Here is a 21,834-nt window from a genome sequence, read left to right as displayed (position 1 = left end):
TGCAATACCACATAGGAATCTCTTTTTATTCTTCAAGGCAGTAGCTGGCAGATAATGTTCAGACACACAAATGAAAGCTAAAAGTCACTTACTGCAAGATTGATACAAAATTTCCACCAATTCAGATGGAAACTTTATGCATGTATCTGCACGGTGTAAATGTTTTGGCCCCTTCAACCTTGGAGTCATTAAAATTTTAGCCCTAAACTTTGTGCATTAGTTCAGAAGAGAGAAAAACGTAAATTTGTTTCTGTAAAATTCTCCTTACTTTTCCCCACACACGTGGCAGATACCCTTACAAAGATGAAATCAAAACATCATAAAAGTTAACAAGATTTAATTCTTCCGGGTTGCTCAGAAATGTAGGTCTTTCCAAAGAGATGTAACGATCAGTCAATACAAACTAGCTTTTTTCCTCCAGAGTACTTCAAATACCTGCACTCCAGCAATGTCAGGTTATTTCAGCTCCTGCAATAGCAATCTGGGCTTCTCAGCAGCGTGACACCAATTACCTCTACACTTACATAGGGGGTTTTCACTCGGTTCGTAGCTAAAATGCCATTTTCATTATTAGTTGCGTGCGTGGCCATTACAGAGGCATTTCCACGCGATGGAAACCATCCAGAAAGTCAAAGGCTTTTCATGTCTTTGCCGTCAGACTCATGTCCACGGTCCCGATTCAACCACGCTCGCACCTTTAAATTAAAAACGAGTTTGAGCGTTGTGCTGAGTAAGGCCAGACAAGCTGGCGTTTCAGAATACATACATACCAGAAGCTGTCCCAGAGGACTCGACGGGGCTGCACCACCGAAGCTGTTTAACGAGGCTGCTCTCTGAAACGGCAGGGCGAGCCCATCCTCACCCCTGCGACCCACCTCTCCCGCAAGAGGTGACACCGTGCTCCTGCCCTTCAGGGTGACAGCATCACCGTCCTCGGCCGAGCTGATGAGAACAGAGGGCAAGTTAGGTGACAAAGCGGGGACCTTCCCCACGTGGCGTGTGGAGTGGGGTACAACCCGTTCTCCGCCGTGCCCACCCAACGCCACGCCGGGCAGCGGCACGTGCCAGCACCCGGGGGCAGAGCCCTCCTCCCGGTCCGGCACCGGCTCACCGCTGCCTCAGCCCTGCAGACAGCGAGCAAACAGCTTTCCCTCTCCCTTGCTCGAATGAAGCCTCCGCAACAAGGAAAAAAACTGGGGGCAAAAATGCAAAATTCAAGCAAAATATCAAAATTGCATTTTTAACGGATTCTGTTGTAATTGGCTCTTGTGTAGCTCTGTTTGCTGGGGGATCTGCCCCGTGAGCCCCCCAGCTGCTTTCCTGGGGCTGCAGGGGGGCTGGCTGGTCATGGTGGCCCCCAGCCGCCCCCAGCCTCTGCCAGCGCCAGCTCAGCGCGTCGCAGGCAGCGTTCCCGGCGCTCCGGCTCCGGAGACCTTTAAGCCGCCCGCTCCCTGACAGTATTTTGTTAGCACTGGTCTAGACATTAATTGTATTCCTGCAGTTTAGCTTGAGATGCAGGGTGTAAATGGCACCAACAAGAATTCCTAGAAATAAAATTAATACTTGTAATCATCATAATTACAGCAAGCACCTCTTTGTGGCTATTTTATAAAAGGACACTAGTAAAACATCTTATTTGAAGGTCTAGTATATTTTGTAAAATGTCTTTTCATTTAATGAAATCATTTTAGCTTCAGTAATTACTTATTTAAGTCTGGCGTTAACAGAAATAAGTTAGTTAGGGCCACATAAAGCCACCAAGGAATTAGAAATTAATTATGGAGAAGGCAAAGGAAGGTCTGCTTTGGGAGACGCAAGGCTTTTCTTGGCTTTGACGCTTAGGTTTGTGCCCCATTTTATCGCATCCCCCAGTGTTTAGAGAAGGCAGAAAAATGTTTCCTGTTTAGGCTAAAGTTTAATTACATAGAGAAATGACAATATTGCCATCTTATATGTGCACATATGCACACACTATGGTTTTTAAACCTTGCTTTAAGGAGCGAGGAGGAGGGAAATGTGAAAACAATCCCTGCTTTAAAATGATAATGCTTGAGAGACACCTGTACCTCTCCTGCGTTAGAGTCATCCTCGTTCATCCCAGGAGCCAGGCACATTGCCTCACATGAGTGGGTGAGAATCTCAAAGTTTTGCAATTCATTAATGTCAGCAGTAAATCATGATTAATTCCTCTGGCAGTCATCGTGGTAAAAAACATTGTCACCACATGCCCTTTGCTATTAATACTGTGTGATCAGCAGTTTCCAAGAAATACTGTTTGAACATTCCCCGTATGCAAACTCAGGGCCTGGCTCTTCCCTCATTAAACCCAATGGTTAAAAAGCCGGGCTTTTTTCAATGGAAGCAGGATCAAGCCATGAATGTTTTGGCCTACAGAGAGGTAACTGGGTGGATCTAATTCTGCTTGGAAAGCCACCGTCAGTGAGGGCTTCTCTGAGCTCATGCCTTAAAGTCGGCTGCAGGGATTTGATGTCCTGCTGCCCAAACATCCTTTCTAATTTAAAGTTAAATTTATTATAACGCTGCTAGAGAGCCAGCCAGCTCTCCTTACACCTCTGCAAGCCAAAGGCCTTAACAAGAAACAAAACTTTCTGTAAAGTATTGGGGAGGAGCACTCAGCTTCAGACGTGTTGTCTAAGCAACAAGTTTGTCAAACCAATTTTAATTTTGCTGTCAGCTTTGCAGCAGTCATTTTGCATCCAGGATTTGTCACTGAAAACATATCAGGGAAGTGACTGAGCCACAAGTTTTTAAAGATCGCCTGTAACATCATCTGAAATCTGCCTGCAGCTCTGCTGCCAGATAGGAAAAGAGAGGAAAAAGAGAAAACTAAGCAGCCGCTGGGCTGTGCCAGGCATAACTTCTGAAACGTGCCATCGCGTCTCCCTTTGTCTGTTCCAGCCAAACACCACTGCAAGGCAACTCCTGCAGACCAGCAAAAGCCACTGGTCCCCTCAGTTTAAGTGCGCGTCCCTACGAACGGCACCCAAAGCAAAGGGCGCGGATTCGCAGGCTTTCCCCAAGGTGCCCGACTCCAGGCGGAAGAGCCTGCGGCAGTTCTCCATCACCACCGCCCTGAACACCCTCAACCGGATGGTCCACGCGCCCGCCGAGCGGCAGGCGCTGGAGATCAGCTCCCCCGTGCTCATCAGCTCCAGCAACCCCACCGTGGCCACCCAGAGCAGCGAGAAAGCGGAGTTTCCCTATGGCACCCCTCTCCAGGTAAGGAAGCGGCGGTGTGGATGCTGGAGGAGCAGTATGGGTCCAAAATGCAAATCCTGGATAGAAACACTTGATGTTCAGGCAGCAATTCGAAACGCTAAAGCACAAACATGCAAAGACGAAGCACCCATGCTAATAGCGTCAGTAAGATATGTCATCCGCATCAGGCTGCCTGGGATTTTTTCCCCTCCTTTTGAACTGGAAAGGCCTGTCTTCAGAGTTCAGGGGCCCAAGGGAATTCATAAAAAGAGAAATTCGCAGAGTAACTAAACGTGGATAAAGCACATTCCCATCCTGATTTCTGCCCTACTGCAGTGAGCTCCAGGTGTAGAACAGAAAACAGAGAGCTTAACTTGCAAAATAAAATATTTTTCATTTTAGAAAGTAGTATGGAACATGAATTCCCAAGGGAGCTAACTGAGCCTCAGCTCATTCACAGACATGTACGTGTGTTTGTGCCTGAATTCACACTGCAAGCAAACATCTGGTTTGCCATACAGCGATGTAGATCAAAAGCAGGCAGTTCTCAACATTTGCAAAATTAAAGCTAAAACCAGCCATTGGCCACTCTCACCTGCGTTACTTTGACGATGAGGTTTTCTAAGCTCCCCTCACAGAATTAAGTTGCATGGGCACAGCAGGACCTTGCAGAATCAGGCCCTGAATTATGAGCAAATAAAAGCCCAGTGAGAGGAGTGCAGAAGCTGCATTGTGCTGAGCAGGTCTGTACTGCCAGTGATTGCTTTCACGGCTTTTTCTTCTAACCCCCATGCTTAAGAGGAAAGTAGAAACCTGCTCTTTTTATTAATTGGTATCGCAATTTTTCTGGTAAGTCTCAAGCATACAAGGAGTCCCCAGCATCCCCAATGCTTATCCATTGGGCTTAACCGAAAAAACTTGATTAAGCCCAAAATCTCAGGAGATCACATGTTTGGGTATCTCTGAACACAACCTTTACTCTGACCGCCGGCGCACACACAGGCATTGCGGAAGCACGGAGCTCCATTCCCGTACCCTAATCCACAAAGTTTTCTCCAAAGGCAAACTGCCTACAGGACAGGCTTCCTCACAAAACGCCAATTCAGCAGTGTTATAACATCTACAGAAATAATGAAGAAGCCTTCTGCTTCTTCTAAGCAGGGCTGTCAGCCCTTCTGAAAAGCAATCGGGGTCTTTGCCCTACCGTAAATCAGTCCTCTGCCCGCATCTATCCACGTCCAGATGAATGGTTTCTGCCGGGGGAGGGCAATTACCAGGAGTCCTTGTTGGTCTGCAATCTAAACCTGGGACTATGCTGAGAGAAGCTGAATTTGGGGCTGAGATAATAAATGCAGACTGACCTTTTGAACTACATCCTCTCTTTATTTTAGGAGGCAAAAGAGTCTCATTCCTTCTTCACACTCTGACTAAAGATCTCAATACAGAACCTTCACAGATCATCTGAAATGGGAGAAAAAAGGTTTTGTTTAGATTTATATGACATCTTTCATATTCAAGGTTGCTCTAACATTTTATAAAGCAATAAGCCAGCCCCTGGTAGTTCGGTGTCTGTGCAATAAAACCCAGCAGGCATTTTGTACTTAGCAATAGCCTGCAAGGAGCCTTGGATGTTAGATCCTGTTTTATGTGAGAGGAAATGAAGCCTTACAATAGAACTATAATTCAATTGAAATGGTATCATGTCTCGCGAACCCAATATAATTTTACCAAAAATGTCTCAGTGTGAACTATTGTCAACAGCAGAAGCAACTGAGTGAACGTGTTAACATTTTACCTTAGAAGGGTTGGAATTTCCTCTCTTCTAAACAACAGTTTAACTCCCGGAGGTTTGCAGGAGGATCTGTGTTCTTGGGGCCACACGGGTTCCAGCTTTTCCTTTTTCCATCTCTGGGTTTGGGTTGCAATGACTGACCTGCAAAGCTGAGATTCTTTTGCAAGCCCAGATGCGCACTGCCAGGCTGGACCACGTTGGCCATATCCCACTGAGGTCGCTCATCCTTTTTCCTAGTATTAATCAGATGGAAAAGCTGCGGGGGTGAATTTGTTGATAAGGCAGCCCTCATGATCAGAACAAAGTTGCAGGATTGAGGAGTAATGGGAGAGGTGAGAGCTGATGCTGATCCCAAGGGTTGGTCTACCCTGCTCAGCAGCTTCTGGTGGAAGTTCAGCTTCGATAGTAAGTGCTGTGATTTTGGAAAAACAGCAGCGCATCTCCAAAAGTGTGGTTGTTCCGTGGCAATTAAGTTTATATACACAACATTACCTGGAAGGAAAAGATCTGTCTTTCTTGGGTTTAAACTACTCCAGATAAAATGGAAGTTCAGAAGTAATGAACAGTTGCGTGCCTATTGCCAGCCCTGAAAACTCAGCCCCGGAGTACAAGTATCAAGCTGGGGTCTTCCGTTATTAGCAATATAGTAAAGAAAAGAGTGGGTTGAATCACATCCTTAATTGCTTCCGTGCCTTTTTGTGCTCCCTAGTAAGTCTGCAGAGGTTGAGTAGCCCAGATCTTTGTGGGTGGTCACAAATATGGTGCAGCAGATGGAGCTGAGTCTACAGCTCAGCTCAGCCTTCCCGACTCCGGGCTGAAATCCTCACCAGGGTTCACCCAGGTGCCGAGCCTGCGCTCACCCACGGCCGTGCTGCGTAAGGAGCAGCGATGGCAGCTCTCAAACCGCCCGGGAGCCAGCCCCAAACAGCACAGCCTCTCAGGAGGGGTTTCTGAGACCTGGTGGGCAAGACTGAACAATTTTTGAGAATGAAGTAGGTGAGGATTTAACTGGTTGTTAAGTGGGAATTGTCCCAGGAGGCAAAGCCCAGGGCTGGATAACCTTAGCTGGCAGGCAGGGGTGAGGTATATGGGGTAGACTGGGCAAGGGGAAGGGGGGCGGAACGTGCCCCCTTGCCCAGCCCCTGGCCACCAGCGCTGATGCCCTCCTCCGCCGAGCAGAGGGATGGCACGGGAAGGGTGCAGGCATCTGCCTAAGATGGCGAGCGGCAGGCGAAGCCGTGGAGGCTGCGCGGGGTTAGCGGGTGAATCACTGGCAGGAGGAATGCACGCCGCAGCATCCACCCTCCCTGGGAGCCAGGGAAAGTCCGCCTCCCCATCCGGGGCTCCGATCGGAGCCCAGAGAAGTCTGAGATCAGCCACGGCCCCCGGGCTCCACACCCAAACACCGGAGCTTTTCTCCCTCCGTTGAAAGGAACTGCCCCAGCAGCAGCTCCCCAGCCCTTCGCTCGCCTCCGTGCACTGGGCAGGCGCTGGCTTTTGTCTTTTCAGTGACCCAGTTTCATTCCCTGCCTGAGATAAGGATGTAAGGCCCCGTGAGACCAGCTGGAAGGAAAGGAGCTGTGCTGCAGCTGGCTTTGACACTGGAAGGGTTAGGATCACAGGAGGGGGGGTCCTAGCACCAGCCATCACTTGGGGATGGGCAGCAGAGCGACCTTAGTGATCAAACTGGAAACCTAGAGACCCTGTTAGTATCCAAGCCTTTAAATCCCCCTCCTCTGCAAGGACAGGCTTCCAGACAGATATTGAATATACATTTGGATCTAGCAATTTTTTTAAAAACCCACATATTTTGAACAGATGTGTTCATTGCTTTCCTTGGGGCGGGGGTCAAAAAAAGTGGGAATTTTCCAGTAGCTTGTAGTTACATGACACTTGCCCCAAGCTATGAGACTACATACGTTTGAGGGAGACAAAGGAGATCATTAGTTTCCACCTGAAGCACCCTGTGCGTGACATGTGCCCTGGCGGAGTCACGTCTCCAGCGATGCCGGCGCTCGGCAGGGGGAGAGGGAGCAGGAGGGGCTGCACCATGGGTACAGGCAGCAACAAAGCATGGCTTGAGAAGCAAAGCTGAAGAGGCTGTGGCTGGGTGTTTGTAGGGCTTTCCAAGACATGATGTTCCTGCCTGCCTGGCATTTCCACCAACAAGGATCAGGTCGGACTCATTTCGGCCCATAAAAGGGAATAACCGGCAGCAGCCGGCACTGCCGCCAGCCCTCCTCCTGCTCTTCCTTCCCCTTCGTGCTGCCAAGCCGGGCTCAGGCAGGAGCCAGAACCAGTTTGCAGGGCTTGTGGTGCACCGTGTCTGTGCCTGTGCCTGTTGTGCAAGCGGGCCGGCTGCGGGGCGAGGGGAGCGCGGCGGCGCTGAACTGCGCCCGCCCTCTCCGCCTCCGGCAGAAAGCACCAGCAGCTGCAGGGATCTCTTCCCAGTCACAACTGAGCTTATTCCCCTGGGCCTGGCGGTACTTGGGTCAGGAAACATCTGGCTAAGAGCTGCTGCTACTCTTTGCCGCTCGTTAAAGTGAGCTGATCAGCCTGACATCTGCCATCTAGTAAGTTTGGCTTTTCTATGTAATAAATTATCTGAAACTTGCAGGACCCAACTTTCAGTAGCACCAAGAGCACCAATTGCCCCGCGATGGAACAGGGAAAATCTCCCTCTCCACAAGGTATCTCATGAGCACTCTCGACAGGGAATTGCCTGTGTCAGCAGGGCACTGTAGAGAGGAGCCGAGCTAGAAATCATGCTGGCGACAAGCTAGATAAGGAGATGGAGTAAGAGAGGGATTTAAGGAGAGGCGGAAAATGAAACTCTTTGTACTTATAAGGGCTTGCAAGGTACTCGCAGGAGATCAGCAAAAGTGAATGCTGAAATCACTTATACCTGGCTGGAAAATATTTCATTCAATCTTTTTTCCTCTCTGTTGAAAATAGAAAACCAGCCTTGATGCAGGCTCTGGAAGGATCACTGCTTCCATGCAGAGTGAGAACAGAGAGAGAGATGAAAAATGTTAAGCTTTCCATACAGAAGTGGACATTTCAACACAGTTCCATCGGGAAAATGAGCAAAAGGTTGTCATTTTGCTCCAATGCTGGAAAAAACACCTCCAAATCCTCAAATTTTAAAGGTTTTGATTATCAAAATTAAATCAGAATTATAATTTCCAATCAACTTCATTTATATGAGTGGCTGGTCTGACCCTACCTGGACTAGAAAATGAGGAACGCAAAGATGGTTTGAAGCTTACCTGCCACTCCAGGTCCAGAGACAGAAGCTATAGTTGCTGGGGTTTTTTAATTAACTTAATTTACTGGAGAGCAACAGAACTGGTGAGTCACTTTTTTTTTTCCCTAGGTCCTTACTAAGCCAGTGCCCCAGCACCATGTTACAGACATGACCACTAGAAATTAGATTTTAAATAATACGGGATTAAAGCCCTGACAACTTGCATCATTAAAGATCCTGTGGTCTTTGCTGGAGAGCATGACTGCCAGCCACATCCCAGCCCGGTGACTTTCCGCTGGCCTGAGATTCCCCAGGGACGCTGCTGCAGCCGCCCTGCCTTGCTGGGAACTGTGTTTTCACCTCCCGACAGCAGCCGCGCTCCTGCAGCGGCACAACACGGCTAACGCCTTTCAGCGTGCGCAGCGCTGAATTTCAAATGGGGATGAACTGCTTGCTCACAGCAGTTCACCCCGGGATACATTTTTGTGCTTTGGAAGGGATAGATCAGCAGAAGAGAGCATCCTGAGGACGCCAGGTTGAACCTTTCCTCCAAACCCGCGGGCCTGGGCTCTGCAGACGGGCCAGGACGCTGCTGAGCGCGCTCCCTCAGCTCCTGCCGGCCCCGAGGTCTGCTTGCAGGACCCAACTTTCAGTAGCACCAAGAGCACCCATTGCCCCGCGATGGAACAGGGAAAATCTCCCTCCCCGCAAGGTATCTCACGAGCACTCTCGACAGGGAATTGCCTGTGTCAGCAGGGCAGAAAAGCAAAGTTCACGGCTAGAAACCAAACGGACGAGGACGAGCGCGCACGGTTGGTGCAGACCAGCGGGTTCGGTAACTGGCACCTTCCTGGGCCGGGCTCAGCAGCACCGCTTGTTCTCACCATTTTCAGAAACAACTGTTGCCGGTGAAAGGTGGCAGAGGGATACCCCCGAGGACACCGACCCAGCCCCTGGAGCCGTGCGGTGCCAGGTGCGGCAGCGCTGCTCCCTCCATCCCTGTGAGAGGCCTGGGAAGCAGAGATAACCAATGCTCCTTGCCTCCGCGGGGCTGGAGAGACCTCGCTAATCTCCTAATGCTTGCAAAGCCCTTGGAGAGCCTCCAAAGCAAGGCAATACAGAGGCGCAGGGTATTATTGCCATGGCTCCAGCCCCCCGCCGGGAGGGACCACCTCGGGAGGAGAGAGATGATGGTGTCCTTGTTCCTGCTAATCCTCTGCCTCGCTGCTGGGCATGTAAACAAGGCGGCCAGCTAGGACTGGTAAAAAAGTTCAGCTTAAATTGGTTTGCTTTTGCCATTTGAAAGATAACTGGGCTTTCAGGTCAAAGGGAAGGGTCTACCTTCCCTAGAAAATTCTCAGTTTTCATTGAAAGTCCTCGCACCCTGATTGCTACACAAATTGGCAACCAGCAAGGGAAATATTTCCTTTAAAGCATGCTGTCATGCAGCTCCCAGCAGGATCTAGCCCAGCGCCTTCCTTTTCTGGTATGGCAGGAATTCCCTGATCAGATAACCTCCCACATTGCAAGTGTCCTGACCAAGGGGGAAGATGCCAATATGTGGTCCAGGAGACGTGACCCCAACAGAGGGGGAAAGAGTGGAGGAGACACTTAGACTGCGCCTCCGCCAAGCTCTTCAGTAGCATTTCTTAGTGGAAGTACTTCATATAGTTGGCCAATATACTTTAGGGGGTTTTATCTGCATGTTCTTCAGATGTTTTTGGAAAAGGATTAACATTTCCCATATCTAATAGCTGTAGTATCGATTTTTTACCACTCATTCAATCAGCCAGCTATGAAACGCTAACCCACGTTGCACCGGCAACCAAGTGAAACATCACCACGTCTTGTTCCTGGCATCTGGAAGCTCCCTCCAGCCTGCAGAGCACGCTGGAGATGGAAGTGCAGAGTTTATCAGCCTCAGAGAGGTCATCCTATTCTCCATCTGCAGGGCACGCGAGCATTTTATTTGAGAAGCTGGCATTTGTAGAAATTTCTTCTATTCTTTCTACTGGATGGCCTTTACCCTTTGAACAAAAGCCCCATCACCTCACAGTCCCCTCGTGGAAGTGAGACCAGTGCCATGTGAGGGGGGGACAGCCGCCCATGGTGGGACCACACCGGAATGCAGCGAGCACAAAGGACACGTAGCGGTAGCAAAACTCAGAAGAAGAACAGAAACACCCCGCAGGCAGGTTCTGGGGTCGGGGGGTAACAGCCAGATGCTCAGCGGGACACGAGGCAGAAGCCCCCTAAGCGGGTGGATGTCACTCAACCTGCGAGACACAGAGGGACAGGGGAACTGGAACAGCCCAGCATGCTGCCCGTGTCCTCACCGGGATGACAGGGAGGTCCAAGGAGTCATCTTCTCGCCTTCGGCACGTGGCAGCAGGGACAGGCACTCACCCACTGCAGCAGCAGGACCGGCACGGCGTGTTCAAGGCACACAGTTACCTCGACTGCAGAAATGGGGCTGAGGTTCCTCCCTGGAATGTGAAAGACCCCTACGAGAGGACAGAGAGGGCATTATGGTGGCTGGTACCTCTCCATAGATGCAAAATGATGGTGGGGAAAGGGCCACCCCAAACCAAACGCAAACCCGAGCGAGGCACCTCTGCCCGTGCTCTCGCGCTGCGGCAGACAACTACTCCCCTCACCCGGCATGGTCTGCACTGAGTGTACTCACGGGTCTGTGGAGCTCCTCGGGACGCCACAGAGATGGTAAATAGCTTTAATAATAGTTATTAAAAGATCACTGGGGCAAGGACTGTATTATTTAGGGTTTAGACAATGCCAATACTCCCAGCTGGAGCTAAATAAATAACAAGTGAAACAGCAATGATTACACCAGTCGTCACCTGGCAGACACGACGGTCTCCTCCTGGTTAGCAAAGTCTGGGCTTGAAATGTTGTTTTCCCAAACTCCTTTTCCTTCCTGAAGCAGGCACCAGAGACAGTGAATGAATCAAAGGTACTCACCTTGTTCAGAGCCAAGCAAAAAGGGATGAGAAAACACTGAGCGCAAGGAGAGAGGCCAAGGAGTGTTTCCCCACTTGAGTGGATCCCACATATATGAGATTAGCAACAATTATAGGTTTAGGGCTCAAAAGTAACACTTGGAAGTCGTGGCTGTTAGTTTACATTTATCCTGTTTCATCATTGTTCTGACAGCCTCCTCGCGCACCAGGTTAGCTGTCCCAACAAGTTCCTCATTTACAGGACAGGGTGAGCACCATCAGTCCAACCAAGCCGTACCCTGGAGAGCGTCCCAGTGTTGAAGTGGAAGGACCATGAGGTTTCCTCTTAATGCCTGGTCGTCTCTTTTTTGTCAAATGCTCCAAACTCTTCTTTCTCCTGAAACGTCTTTGGGTTTTATTTGAAGGGTGGGTGAAGCCTGTCAAATCCTTTTAGCTGCCCTTCCAGTAGCTAAAATAAGTCTATATTCAGGTTAATTTATTGTTTTCTTTCTCCCTGTAGGTCAGTGCATCTTACTATCCTGCGCCGGGATCATTGGGGCACTCAGCAGCCATTGTCACTCTTCCCCATCTGCAGCACCACATATCAGCTTATATGTAAGTAAGGAAACTGAAATACGTTGCGGGGTCCTGTGATTTTCTGTACCCTCACCTGAGGCTTCCCCAGCCAACGGTTCTTGCGAGCCGGGAGGTAAAGGCAGACCAGAGCACAGCTCCCATATGTTCGGATCCAAATGCAGATCCTCGTAGGAATGTACTTGGCTGGTCTAAGCAAGGGGTCACAGAGACTTATCACAGTTGAACTCAAAGATTAACTTTAGGAAAATCAAGGGATATAGAAGAATGTGGGTACACCACTGGAAACATTTGAGAGAGATTCTGATCATTCTCTCGTCCAAATTACTGCGCTCCTCTTTTTTAATTAGATTCCCAGCAGGTGAACCATCCTTGCACCTTACTACCTCACTTAACTACTTATAGATATATAGTTCTGCCCATTTGTCAACAGTACATTTTAAATTTTTAAACATAAAGAAACTAATTACTCCTTAAGTGCCTCTAGTTATTTATTTTGAGTAACACAGTGTCGGTCGCTGGTGTTTTGAATGATCCAATCTTTTAAAACTTTCCCAGAGTTAAAATTCACAGATAATATATTGTGATGATTTGTTTTCCTCTAGATAAGATTCATCAGCCTGGCACTGCAGTAAGCTATCCAATAACAACAAAATAGCAACAAGCTGTCTACATGGTAATTAGCACCTCCACAGTATCGAGCCAGACCTGTGGAAACATTAGTACACATGAGCAATATCTATAAAGCTGTACTACGCTCATGATGTTTGCTACTTTCATGCATTAGCAGAGGTGATCCAAGACTATTGCACACACTTAATCCTAAGCACAAGAAAACTCTTAAGACCTTAAAATAATTTGCAGAATGAGGATTGTATTAAAGTGTTCAATCAGCTGCCTATTTTGCACAGCTCCGTTTTCAACCCTACAATATCAAACCAGTATCTGCATGTCCTGCCCTTCAAGATGAATCCTGTGTAAAGTGATAAACCACTGCAGAATTAGAACTCCCTTACACTGAACCTCACCTTGTCTGTGCAAGTAACAGAAGGAGAAGTCACTTTATAAAGACAGGCGTTTCAAGTCAAACTTTCAAGTGATTGTTCTGAACAACAAGGAGAGAGAAACCTTTTTAAAAGTTATGGGATAGTCCTTGACTATCTAGACAACTAGTCTGGTTTCTGTTTTTTAAATAATAACTGATAATTGCTGTATTGGTCTGTAACTCATTAATATTTGGGAGCAGATCACATTCCACTTGGGAAAAAACAACAACAACACAATTAAATGTGTTACACTGGAGACAAATTAAAGTTCTTTAAAGAACAAATAGGGGAAAGTTTTGGAAAATATGCCGTTTTCTTTTGCTCCTGTTTTGCTGTGTGGTCACACGTGATTCACTGTGGAGAACAAAGCTTCATCGCCTAGTCGTAGTCCCAGAATCATGACAGAGATGTCTAGAGGGGATCTCAAATTAACTTCTGGCCGGGTTTCCTCGCTATGCCAGAGCAGAGCCATGTACCTCCTCCTTTGTCTGCTTTATTTTCAAAGGCCCCCAGTGGCAGTGACTGAAGTCCCAGTACAGTCTCTGCAAGGGTCTGGTCACAGGAGAAGGAGGAAAGGAAGACGGGGTTAACATTGCTGTCTGAGCAGTCCTCCTCCCCACGCCTCCGAACACCTCCAGGTGATGCTCAAGGCAAGCAGATGCAATGCCTCTGGCTCACCACGTACTTCAAAGGCAGACTGTATTCTTGATGCTATCGCTCGGACAGAGCATTGTACCTGCATTCTTTCATGCTGCTTTGCCTTAGGACAGGTACACATTAGCCCTTAATCAGTTATTTCAATGGAGCACTCACTGTGTGAGGTGGAGAACAGCAGCTTTCTCCTCCCTAACGCTTGTCGCCCTTGGCTGGCACTTCTGGGACAGAACCCATTGACGGGATCTGCTTTGTTCTCCATTCCTCTTGGCTCTTCTTTTATTCATATCCCCTTTGGCCTGAAGTTACGGGCACTTTCTTCCCTGCGACTTGTCTCCACAATAACGGCAGCACCCAAATACTTGATGCGAGTGCTGGTTGAAAAGGCTTCAGGCAAACAGCCGCCCCTCACCCAAAGCCAGCAGCATCAGTTCTTCAGTCCGGTTAAACCCAGGAGCTTCAGGATGCGCCTCAGCTGCCTTCCCGCCCCCCCATCCCCGCTGTCTCCCCAGGTGCGTGGCTCTCCATTCCTACGTGGCTCACGGACCGGACGAGCTGGAGCTGCAGAAGGGAGAAGGGGTCCGCGTCTTTGGGAAAGACCATGACGGCTGGCTGCGGGGCATGTCGCTCGTCACGGGGAGAGTGGGGATCTTCCCCAGCAACTACGTCGCTCCCCTCTTCAGGTCTGTTTTTTCTTACATGAAACAAAAACTTGCGCAGAGGGGAGCGGGTAACACGTAGGATTTGGGGTCTTCTCGTTCCCGCAGAGAAATCACTGCAAGGGCTTCCTGCAGTACTAACGAGGCCAGGAATTCCTCACCTGGGCGGGATGACACCTGGCAGCTCTCACTCCTTTTATTTCTCCGTGTACTGACTCGGCTGCACGCACCACGTGGGATCGCATCTCCCTCCAACAGCCGGGTGCCACGGCAGGGAGAAGTCAGGGAGCGGAGGGGGCTGGCAGCGTTCCCTTCGGAGGGGGAACTCAGTCCGGATGAGCAAACAACGCAACATCAGCCTTCGTCCACTTGTTTTAAGCCTGGGATGTCGACAGAGACATCAGCAGCTTCTCCCATGACTGTTTAATTCAGTCCGGGAGCTTTGGCAGAGACCTGTAGGTGACACAACCGGCACATTTTGATGAGTTAGTCTGGGAGCCAGGATGAACGGCAGCGTGTCTGTGCTCAGACTCGCCTTTGTTCCTTTCGGATTACTCCGGTCTTTTTTTTTTTTTCCTGCCAGGGAAACCACAAGCTGAAGGCTCTTTTAGAGTCAAAACACTGTCTTTAGAGCAGGCATTTAAGCACTGGACGCCACTGATCTAACTAAACAAACATGTATTAGAAAGAGCAATAATTGAAATATACAATTCAGGAGAGAAAAAAATTGCCTGTGCCCTTAATTCCCCTGGGATACGCTCAGGTTAGGCAGAGAAACAAATAACAGCTTAGAAATGTAGTGCTCTGCTTCTGCAAATAGGAAGTGGGGATAAGTCAGGACACCTCTCCCAGGACTGTGATTTCATTATCTGGAGCAGGGTTTCCATGGCTGGAAACTCACTGCGATGGTCCAGCCCCATCTACGGGAGCGGGGACGGGGATGGATGGGCGCAGGGAGCTCTGCTCGAGGGGCAGCTGCAGCTGGCAGGGATCACCTCCCCGCACACCCTCCTGCCCGTGCCTCCGCGCAGGGTTAAAGGACTGCACCGAGGGAAGATCAGGGGCATCTCAGCCTCTGCCTCCCCGAAAGCCTCCTAGCGACACATCATTTGGTTTCTCCATGCCTCGTTTCTCTTTCCCTGCTGCTATTTTATCCTGCCAAATCGCTGGGTTCAGACCGGAGGTCCCAGTGCTGGTTTAATCCCAGCATTGCCCCCCCTGCACCCTCCCCGGCATTCCAGAGCGCTGGTGATTCATCTTCGTCTCTCCAGCTCATTTCTTCACCATATAGCCTCCGATAACACCGCAGCCCCACCTCACCGATAAACAGAGCAAACAAATAATCAGGAGCACAGCCCAGTCACCCTAAATAGCTTCATAAAGCGCTTCAACCATAAGCGCTGGTTTTGGAGCTGCTATTCTATCCTCCTTTGGAAATTTCTTCATAATAAATTGATGGCTGAGTTGTTTGATGAATCACTGCTCAGTTATTACACCATAAATCATTCCTCCACCCCCCCAAAAAAGTAAAGAAGAATCAGAGGAGTGGTTTTGCCTTCCTTTAAGGAGATAGCAAAAGGACTTCATCGTGGCCCATTCTCTCAAGGAATTTGGAGCGATATTTGGCCAGTTTGATGGTGGGGAAGGTTGACAGGGTTTTGGCAATTTAGTGGCTTCAGATGAAAACATGAGGATGACCTCTCTGGGGAAGGCAGGGGAGGAGGATAATCCAAAGTAGCTGCTGCGCACCAGAAAGCTGTCCAAACAGCAGAGGAGAAGATAGAGCCAGAGGACAGGAGCACAAATACTGCCTCTGCCCGGTCCTTACGGACCTGCCCTGCCCCTGCACCCAGAGGTACCTCTTACAGCTCCAGCTGAAGGTGCCATCCAGCACGCTCCCGTGCAGGGAGGGGTAGGAGGGAGCGTGTTTGGGCAAATTACGGAGGGAGGGCTGGTGTCTGGAGGTCCCTTTTGAAATACCATGGGGTTACTGTAACGAATCCTAACCCTATTTGGGAATAATTTCCTATAAATCGGGTGCAGAAAGATGAAAGCCCTCATTATACTGGAATCAGAAACCTGAACTTTGTCGTACATAGCGTTTCCCACCAAAGCCCTGACTTGGGGGCAGCGCAGGTGCATTAAAACCATTGACTCCCTGTTGGGCAAACTCCTGCTTTCCTTACAAAACCTCAAGCCAAGTCTGAACTTATTTTCTCTTCCTTTTCAAACAGGAAATCTAATCTCTCTGACTCAAAGATGCCTTCCCTGTATGCCTCGTGGACGCTATCGACCTCCTCGCTCTCCTCTCAAGGGAGCATCTCAGAAAACGGCCCAAGACAAAGCAGACCTTTGAAACCGGCGCTGCTGCCCGTGCCCGTCACCTCACCCGGGAGGAGCGCGGCCGCGGCGGCCTCGGGACAGGCATCGCTGCGGCGCGGACGCGGCAGCATGAGGAAGAGTAAGTGCTTAGGGGGGGTCTCTGGGAGGGAGAGACCAGACGCATCCCCTCCAAACCATACTGGCTGCCTGCAATTAGCACTGGACCCACCAAAAAAAAAAAAAAAAAGAAATGCACGTTGCACAGCTCTCCCGAGTGGTCCCCGCCAAGCTGGGCTCCTGCGTCAGGCTGAGCCGGGGCACTCACAGCATCTCCTCTTACCCACGGGCAAGCTGGGGACGGGCAGGCGTTCCCGGCTGACATGCCGGGTTTGGAGACACAGAGTGGCCGCGCTGACACCCAGCTGCATCCCCCTTGTGAAACGGGATCTTGAGAAGGGTCTTTCCAAGGGGTCTCGTTGCAGCCGGGCTGCAGTGCCGAGGACAAGCAGAGTTACCCTGCCGCTGGGCAAGGGGCTGCACAGGAAAAAAAATGTGATTTACTAGGCTGAGCGTAGCAAAGCCTGCACCGATCTCTGTGGATTAACCCTCCAGGCTGGCAGGGGAGGGGAGTGAAATGCCCAGGGGGCTTAATCCTCTGCAAAGGTGGAAACGCAGGGCCGGGGGCAATGCCAGCTGGCTCGCCCGTACCGACCGGCGCCACGCCAGAGCGCGGCACGGCTCACTTCTGGGGGAGCAGCTGATGACCGCGTCCTCAACAGACATGGGAACGTGCCTAAAAATGCATTGGTTAACCAAAAACATTTAGACAACAGAGTAAGGGAGGCCATTAGATGTAAAAGTATCCTTCTGTGGCAAAGAAAGAAAATGAAATACAAACTCCAGCAAGGTAAACGTGAACCGTACCAAGACAATATTATCAGTCTCTACAATGGACTTCTGCAGTGATCTTGGAAAACATAAGTCAGCAAATCCAACCTTTGAAATCCACAACACTCAGCAACAGGGCACTAAAATGGTAGCCAAAATGTCAATACACAGATATGGGGAGAAATAATCCCTAATTATACACACACAATCTTGGGCCCTAAATTAGCTTTTGTCACTCTGGAGAGAAGTTTCGGAATTGTCAAGATGGCTCTGAGAGCTCCAACTCCATGCTCAGAAGAATTTTTTAAAAAAGGTTAATTTAGAGTATTATTTGGAATTATTAAGAAAGGAAGTTAGAACAAGAGAGTAAAACTCAGCTGTGCCATTGGGGGAGTTCTGGTGAACTCATATCCTGAACACTTCATGTATTTCTGGTAACTCAAAAAGAATATAGTAAAATTAGGAAAAGTATGCAGGAGGACCATCAAGAGAATAGAATAAATTCCTTTTTAGGAGAAAAAAAAATTTCAGCTTGGAAACATCCAAGATGCATAAAATCATGAAAAGCCTGAAGGTGAGAAAGGATACTTCACAAAAAAAAAAAAAAAAGACCAGTGAAATTGTGAAGTCAAAAGCCTTGATGTAGCAGAGCGTTAGAGGGAAAAAACTTCCATATCGGCTCTATTTTTCTTCTTCTCTGCAAAGATCCAATACGCACTTCTTGCTTGCACATGCCCGGGGCTGTAGGAGATGCCCCTCCCAAGGACGGAGGGCAGGGAGAGGGAGCCTTAGTGAACACCTCCCGCGAGGCTGGAGCGGAGCCCGGGGTCCCACACCACTGGCTTTCCCCAGCTGTGATTATTTTGGTAATTTTAGAGTTTTTTGACTCAGCATAGAATAACTCTTTGCAAAGGCTTATGCAGAGCTCTGTTGGTTTTATTCTTTCCGACGAGGCTGGCAAGGTTTATCTTCAGCCCATACGTGCTGCTTTTGAATACATTTCTAAGTGTATTTGGGCAACTAAGTGGTGTATTCTCCCGTGCTTGCAGGTGGAGCTGCTGCTGGCGGCAGGCAGTGCCGCTGGCAGGGGGGAGGCACATTTGCAAGGGCCATTGTCAGTGTTTTTAGACTCGAAATTGGATTTATCTTAAGAGTTGTTTTACTGTAAAGGACTCATTCCCCTGTGGTGGCTCTGTTAAAAAAAAAAAAAAAAAAATCAATCTTGTGAACAGCAAGAAACTGCAGAAGAAATAAAGTGTGTGACTTCCCGCGCTGCAGATGGGAAAGCAGTTATGGGATGGAGCAGCCAAATAGGAACAACAAACAGCACGGGACGCGAGGGCTGGCAGGGGGGTCCGGAGCAGGGCTCCTGCTGGCAGCTCCTACATTTGGCAAAGAAACCGTGGGGAGGGGGCAGGGAACAGCCCAGGCTCCATGAAGGCCCCGCCATGGGAGGTGTTCCCCAGGGGCTCCCAGGGGAGGTTTCTGCTCAGGGGGGTGATTTCTGCTCCCCAGCAGCCTGTGCTGGACACCCAACATGGTCACCCCCCTCGCCCCTACCCGGTGGGGCTGCGTCTGGTCCTACCCACTCATGGCGGTGCTTCCCCCACACAGCCCACGGAGCAGCGCTGCCGCGACTCCTCGCCTCGGAAGCTGGGCAGGAAAATCCAACCATGTCGTGCTGAGGCTGTGCAACCTGGTGTTCGGGGTTAATGCACCAAGCGTTTGCACCAAGAATATTTGCAGTACAGGAGAAGGCAGGGCAAGCCCTCAAAAACCAGATCGATCCTATCCAAGAAAGAAAAATTTCTGTGGCATGAGTTGTTGTGCAAATACAGGGGCATTGAGGGTTTCGGTTTGTTGGCCTTTCCAGTGTCCAACAGAGCAGCTGCCTGCCAAGGCGAGGCTTTGGAGGCAGACGGTGTTTCTGCGGTCCCGGTGCATGGAGGTAGGTGCGTGGCCATCCCTGGGAGCTACGACCCACAGCGTCCCTGCGAACGGGGCTGTTAGTGCAGGGCCGTAACCACTGCTCACTTCTTCGCTGTGTACCATTGTGAATTCCTGCTGACTTACCTCCTTCCAACGGTTCTTGCTCCCCAGACGGATCCCTGCAGAGGCCGGGGCAAGCGGGGACCCCCGTGCAGGTTGCCGGCTCCCTCAGGCGTCCTCCCACGGCTGCGGTGCGACCTCAGCAGTTTCAGCTTTATCAGCACGTCAGCCCCCAGCCGCACAGCATCCCTCCCGGAGCTGGCATGGCCGAGGCAGGAACAAGGCCAAACTTCTCCCACGATGCTTCACCGGCGCTTGTGGTCAGAGGAGTGGAGAGCAGAACTCCCTCTGTGTGCAGCTCGGTGATCCTGGATGCCAAAGACCCTCCAGCAAAGAGCGAGGCAGCTCCAAAGCCACCCGCGTCAGCTCCGCCATCCATCCTGGTCAAACCAGACACCTCCCGCAACAGCGCCGAAAAGGTACGGCCAGGGTTACCTGCTGCTTCAGAGGGTCCCCCCAGTCCTCTTGGGACTGGCCTTCAGCGTCAGCCCAATGTTGACCCGGGCCAAACGCCTTGAGGGCTTCACTCCGTTCGCGCCAGGTTTTCTTCTGATAGAAATCACTGGGATTAGTACCTGCATTAAGAAATCAGATATTTGTGTTGCTGACTCTGCTGTTCAGCTTAAGCCCTTTAGAAAGGCAAGGTGCTGCAGGAACCCTTTTAGTGTAAACCAATGTTCAGTCGTGATCAAATCTTGAGACTTTTCTGAAGTCTTAAATCAGGCAAGAATCCCACCGAGGTCCCCCAGAGTTTGGGAGTGAATGAGCAAACGCCACAGACCATAGAACGTATGTTGGGTTGATCTCTACAGATCTTCCACCATCTCCCCCTCAATGCTTTGGCTGAGCCGTTTGGAAAGGAAATTTCTTTCCCCTCTGGCAGCCAGAGGGAATTTTCATAAAGATAAAATCATTCTGCAAATTATCCTAGTGACGACTTTCCCTTCCCATGGCACCCAAAGAGTAAATCGCTCCATGAGTCCCTGAAAGCCCAGCTGACCTTGGAGCTCCCAGGAGGAACATCATCAGCTGGAGAGAAACCACGGGCTCTCCATGAGGGGCACGGCAGGACAGGCCACCCGCCCCCCTCGTGTCGTGCTGCCACCTGCTCTTCCCCTCCGCGCTCTCCCTCTGACTCGGGTGACGGGCCGACTCTCCTAGGTCTCTGTGACAGCTGATGGCACCGCCGCACCACGCTGTGCCATTCCCTGGTGCTCTCTTCCACCTTCTATCAGCTGCACATCACACTGGGCTTCTCCACAGGCATCCTCAGCCCCCGGGAAGGAGCCAGCCGCCCCCTCAGCTCACGCTTCTGGTTCTCCAGGGCAGATCCCAGCACGGAGGGCGGGTGGCTGCTTTTCCCACCGTCACTCTGGTCTCCTTCTCCTTGCAGCAAGTGAAGACGGTGAGGTTCCAGAACCACAGCCCCCCACCACCCAAGCGGCACAGCCTGCAGCCCTCCCCGAGCCTGCCGCGCGGCAGGACGGAGCCAGCGGCCGCGGCGGAGGCTCTCCTGCCAGAAACCAACCTGCCGGGCCCCGAGCTGGCAGTGCTCTACTCGCCCAGGACCAGCTCCAGCCCCCTGCACCAGCGACGGGCGCTGCACCCGAAGGCGCTGTCGCTGGACCTCTCCGGGCAGCTGACCTTCCCTGTCAAGAAGAACTACAGCAGCATTTCTGCAAACTGACAGGGTAACTCCTCCGCTTGCTTTCCTTCACGCGCCTGCTCCTCTCCTCCCTCCTGCGAGGGGCGAGCACCCCGGACCCCGCACCAGCCTGCCGCTTCCACCGCTCCCCCTCCTGTGGCGAGGGGAGGTATTCCCCATGTCCCCACACCTCCACGCCACCAGCACCCTCGGGACCTGCAAGTCTGAGGCTTGCAGGGTACTGGGGGAGATCCCAAGGGAGTGGGACGGGACAGGACAGCATCTATCCCTGCACGGGAGGGTCCTGTCCTGGCCCCTGCTGTGCCGAGCGCGGCTGGAGGAGCCCCACTGCCCCGGGGCTGCTGCGAGAGACGGGAACGGTGTTTGTGGCATCCACAAAACTGATGTTCTTTGGTGTCGTGTAAGGCTGCCTGGAAGGTACCGGAGAAGGAGCGGGAGGGGAAAGAAAGCGTGCAGGTATCAGAAATAGTTAAGCTTGTTTTGATCTCCTCACCGCTGCAGGAAAGCCCACAGAGATCAAAACACTGGTTCATTACCTTCCTGTTTCTGCAGGATAAAGAAACCATAAATCAAAATCAGTCAGTTCCTAGCTGACGGTTCGTGTTGCCTTTTGAGGGGGGTTCACTCAGATTTTTTGTTAGGTTGGTTGCTTGCTTGCTTTTCTGTTTGGTTTTAGTCCAGGAGTTTTAACACAGAATACAGTTTAAAAGGTGATTTGGAGAGGAAAGAGACAATGGAAAG

At 50.5% G+C, this 21,834-nt stretch overlaps 1 protein-coding gene and 1 long non-coding RNA gene across 2 annotated transcripts in view; one reads left to right on the top strand and one right to left on the bottom strand.

Annotated features, from left to right (window-relative positions):
* The window catches only part of SH3RF2 (SH3 domain containing ring finger 2), a 41,036-nt gene extending 19,922 nt beyond the window's left edge, over positions 1 to 21,114 (top strand). The window contains exons 3-8 of the mRNA XM_075164447.1: positions 2,920 to 3,240; positions 11,736 to 11,830; positions 14,022 to 14,192; positions 16,403 to 16,629; positions 19,479 to 19,846; positions 20,821 to 21,114. Of these exons, the coding sequence (XP_075020548.1) occupies positions 2,920 to 3,240; positions 11,736 to 11,830; positions 14,022 to 14,192; positions 16,403 to 16,629; positions 19,479 to 19,846; positions 20,821 to 21,114 (1,476 nt within the window). The remainder of the gene's footprint in view (positions 1 to 2,919; positions 3,241 to 11,735; positions 11,831 to 14,021; positions 14,193 to 16,402; positions 16,630 to 19,478; positions 19,847 to 20,820) is intronic.
* On the bottom strand, positions 639 to 4,648 carry LOC142088770 (uncharacterized). Its single transcript, XR_012675969.1, has 3 exons — positions 4,581 to 4,648; positions 771 to 942; positions 639 to 695 (listed from the first exon to the last, which is right to left on the bottom strand). It is a non-coding gene; the product is annotated as an uncharacterized LOC142088770 (long non-coding RNA).
* Positions 21,115 to 21,834: the final 720 nt, after the last annotated feature.

The sequence above is a fragment of the Calonectris borealis genome, chromosome 15, assembly GCF_964195595.1.
Source record: "Calonectris borealis chromosome 15, bCalBor7.hap1.2, whole genome shotgun sequence".
Classification (NCBI taxonomy): Eukaryota; Metazoa; Chordata; class Aves; order Procellariiformes; family Procellariidae; genus Calonectris; species Calonectris borealis.
This window is presented reverse-complemented; position numbering and strand designations above follow the sequence as displayed.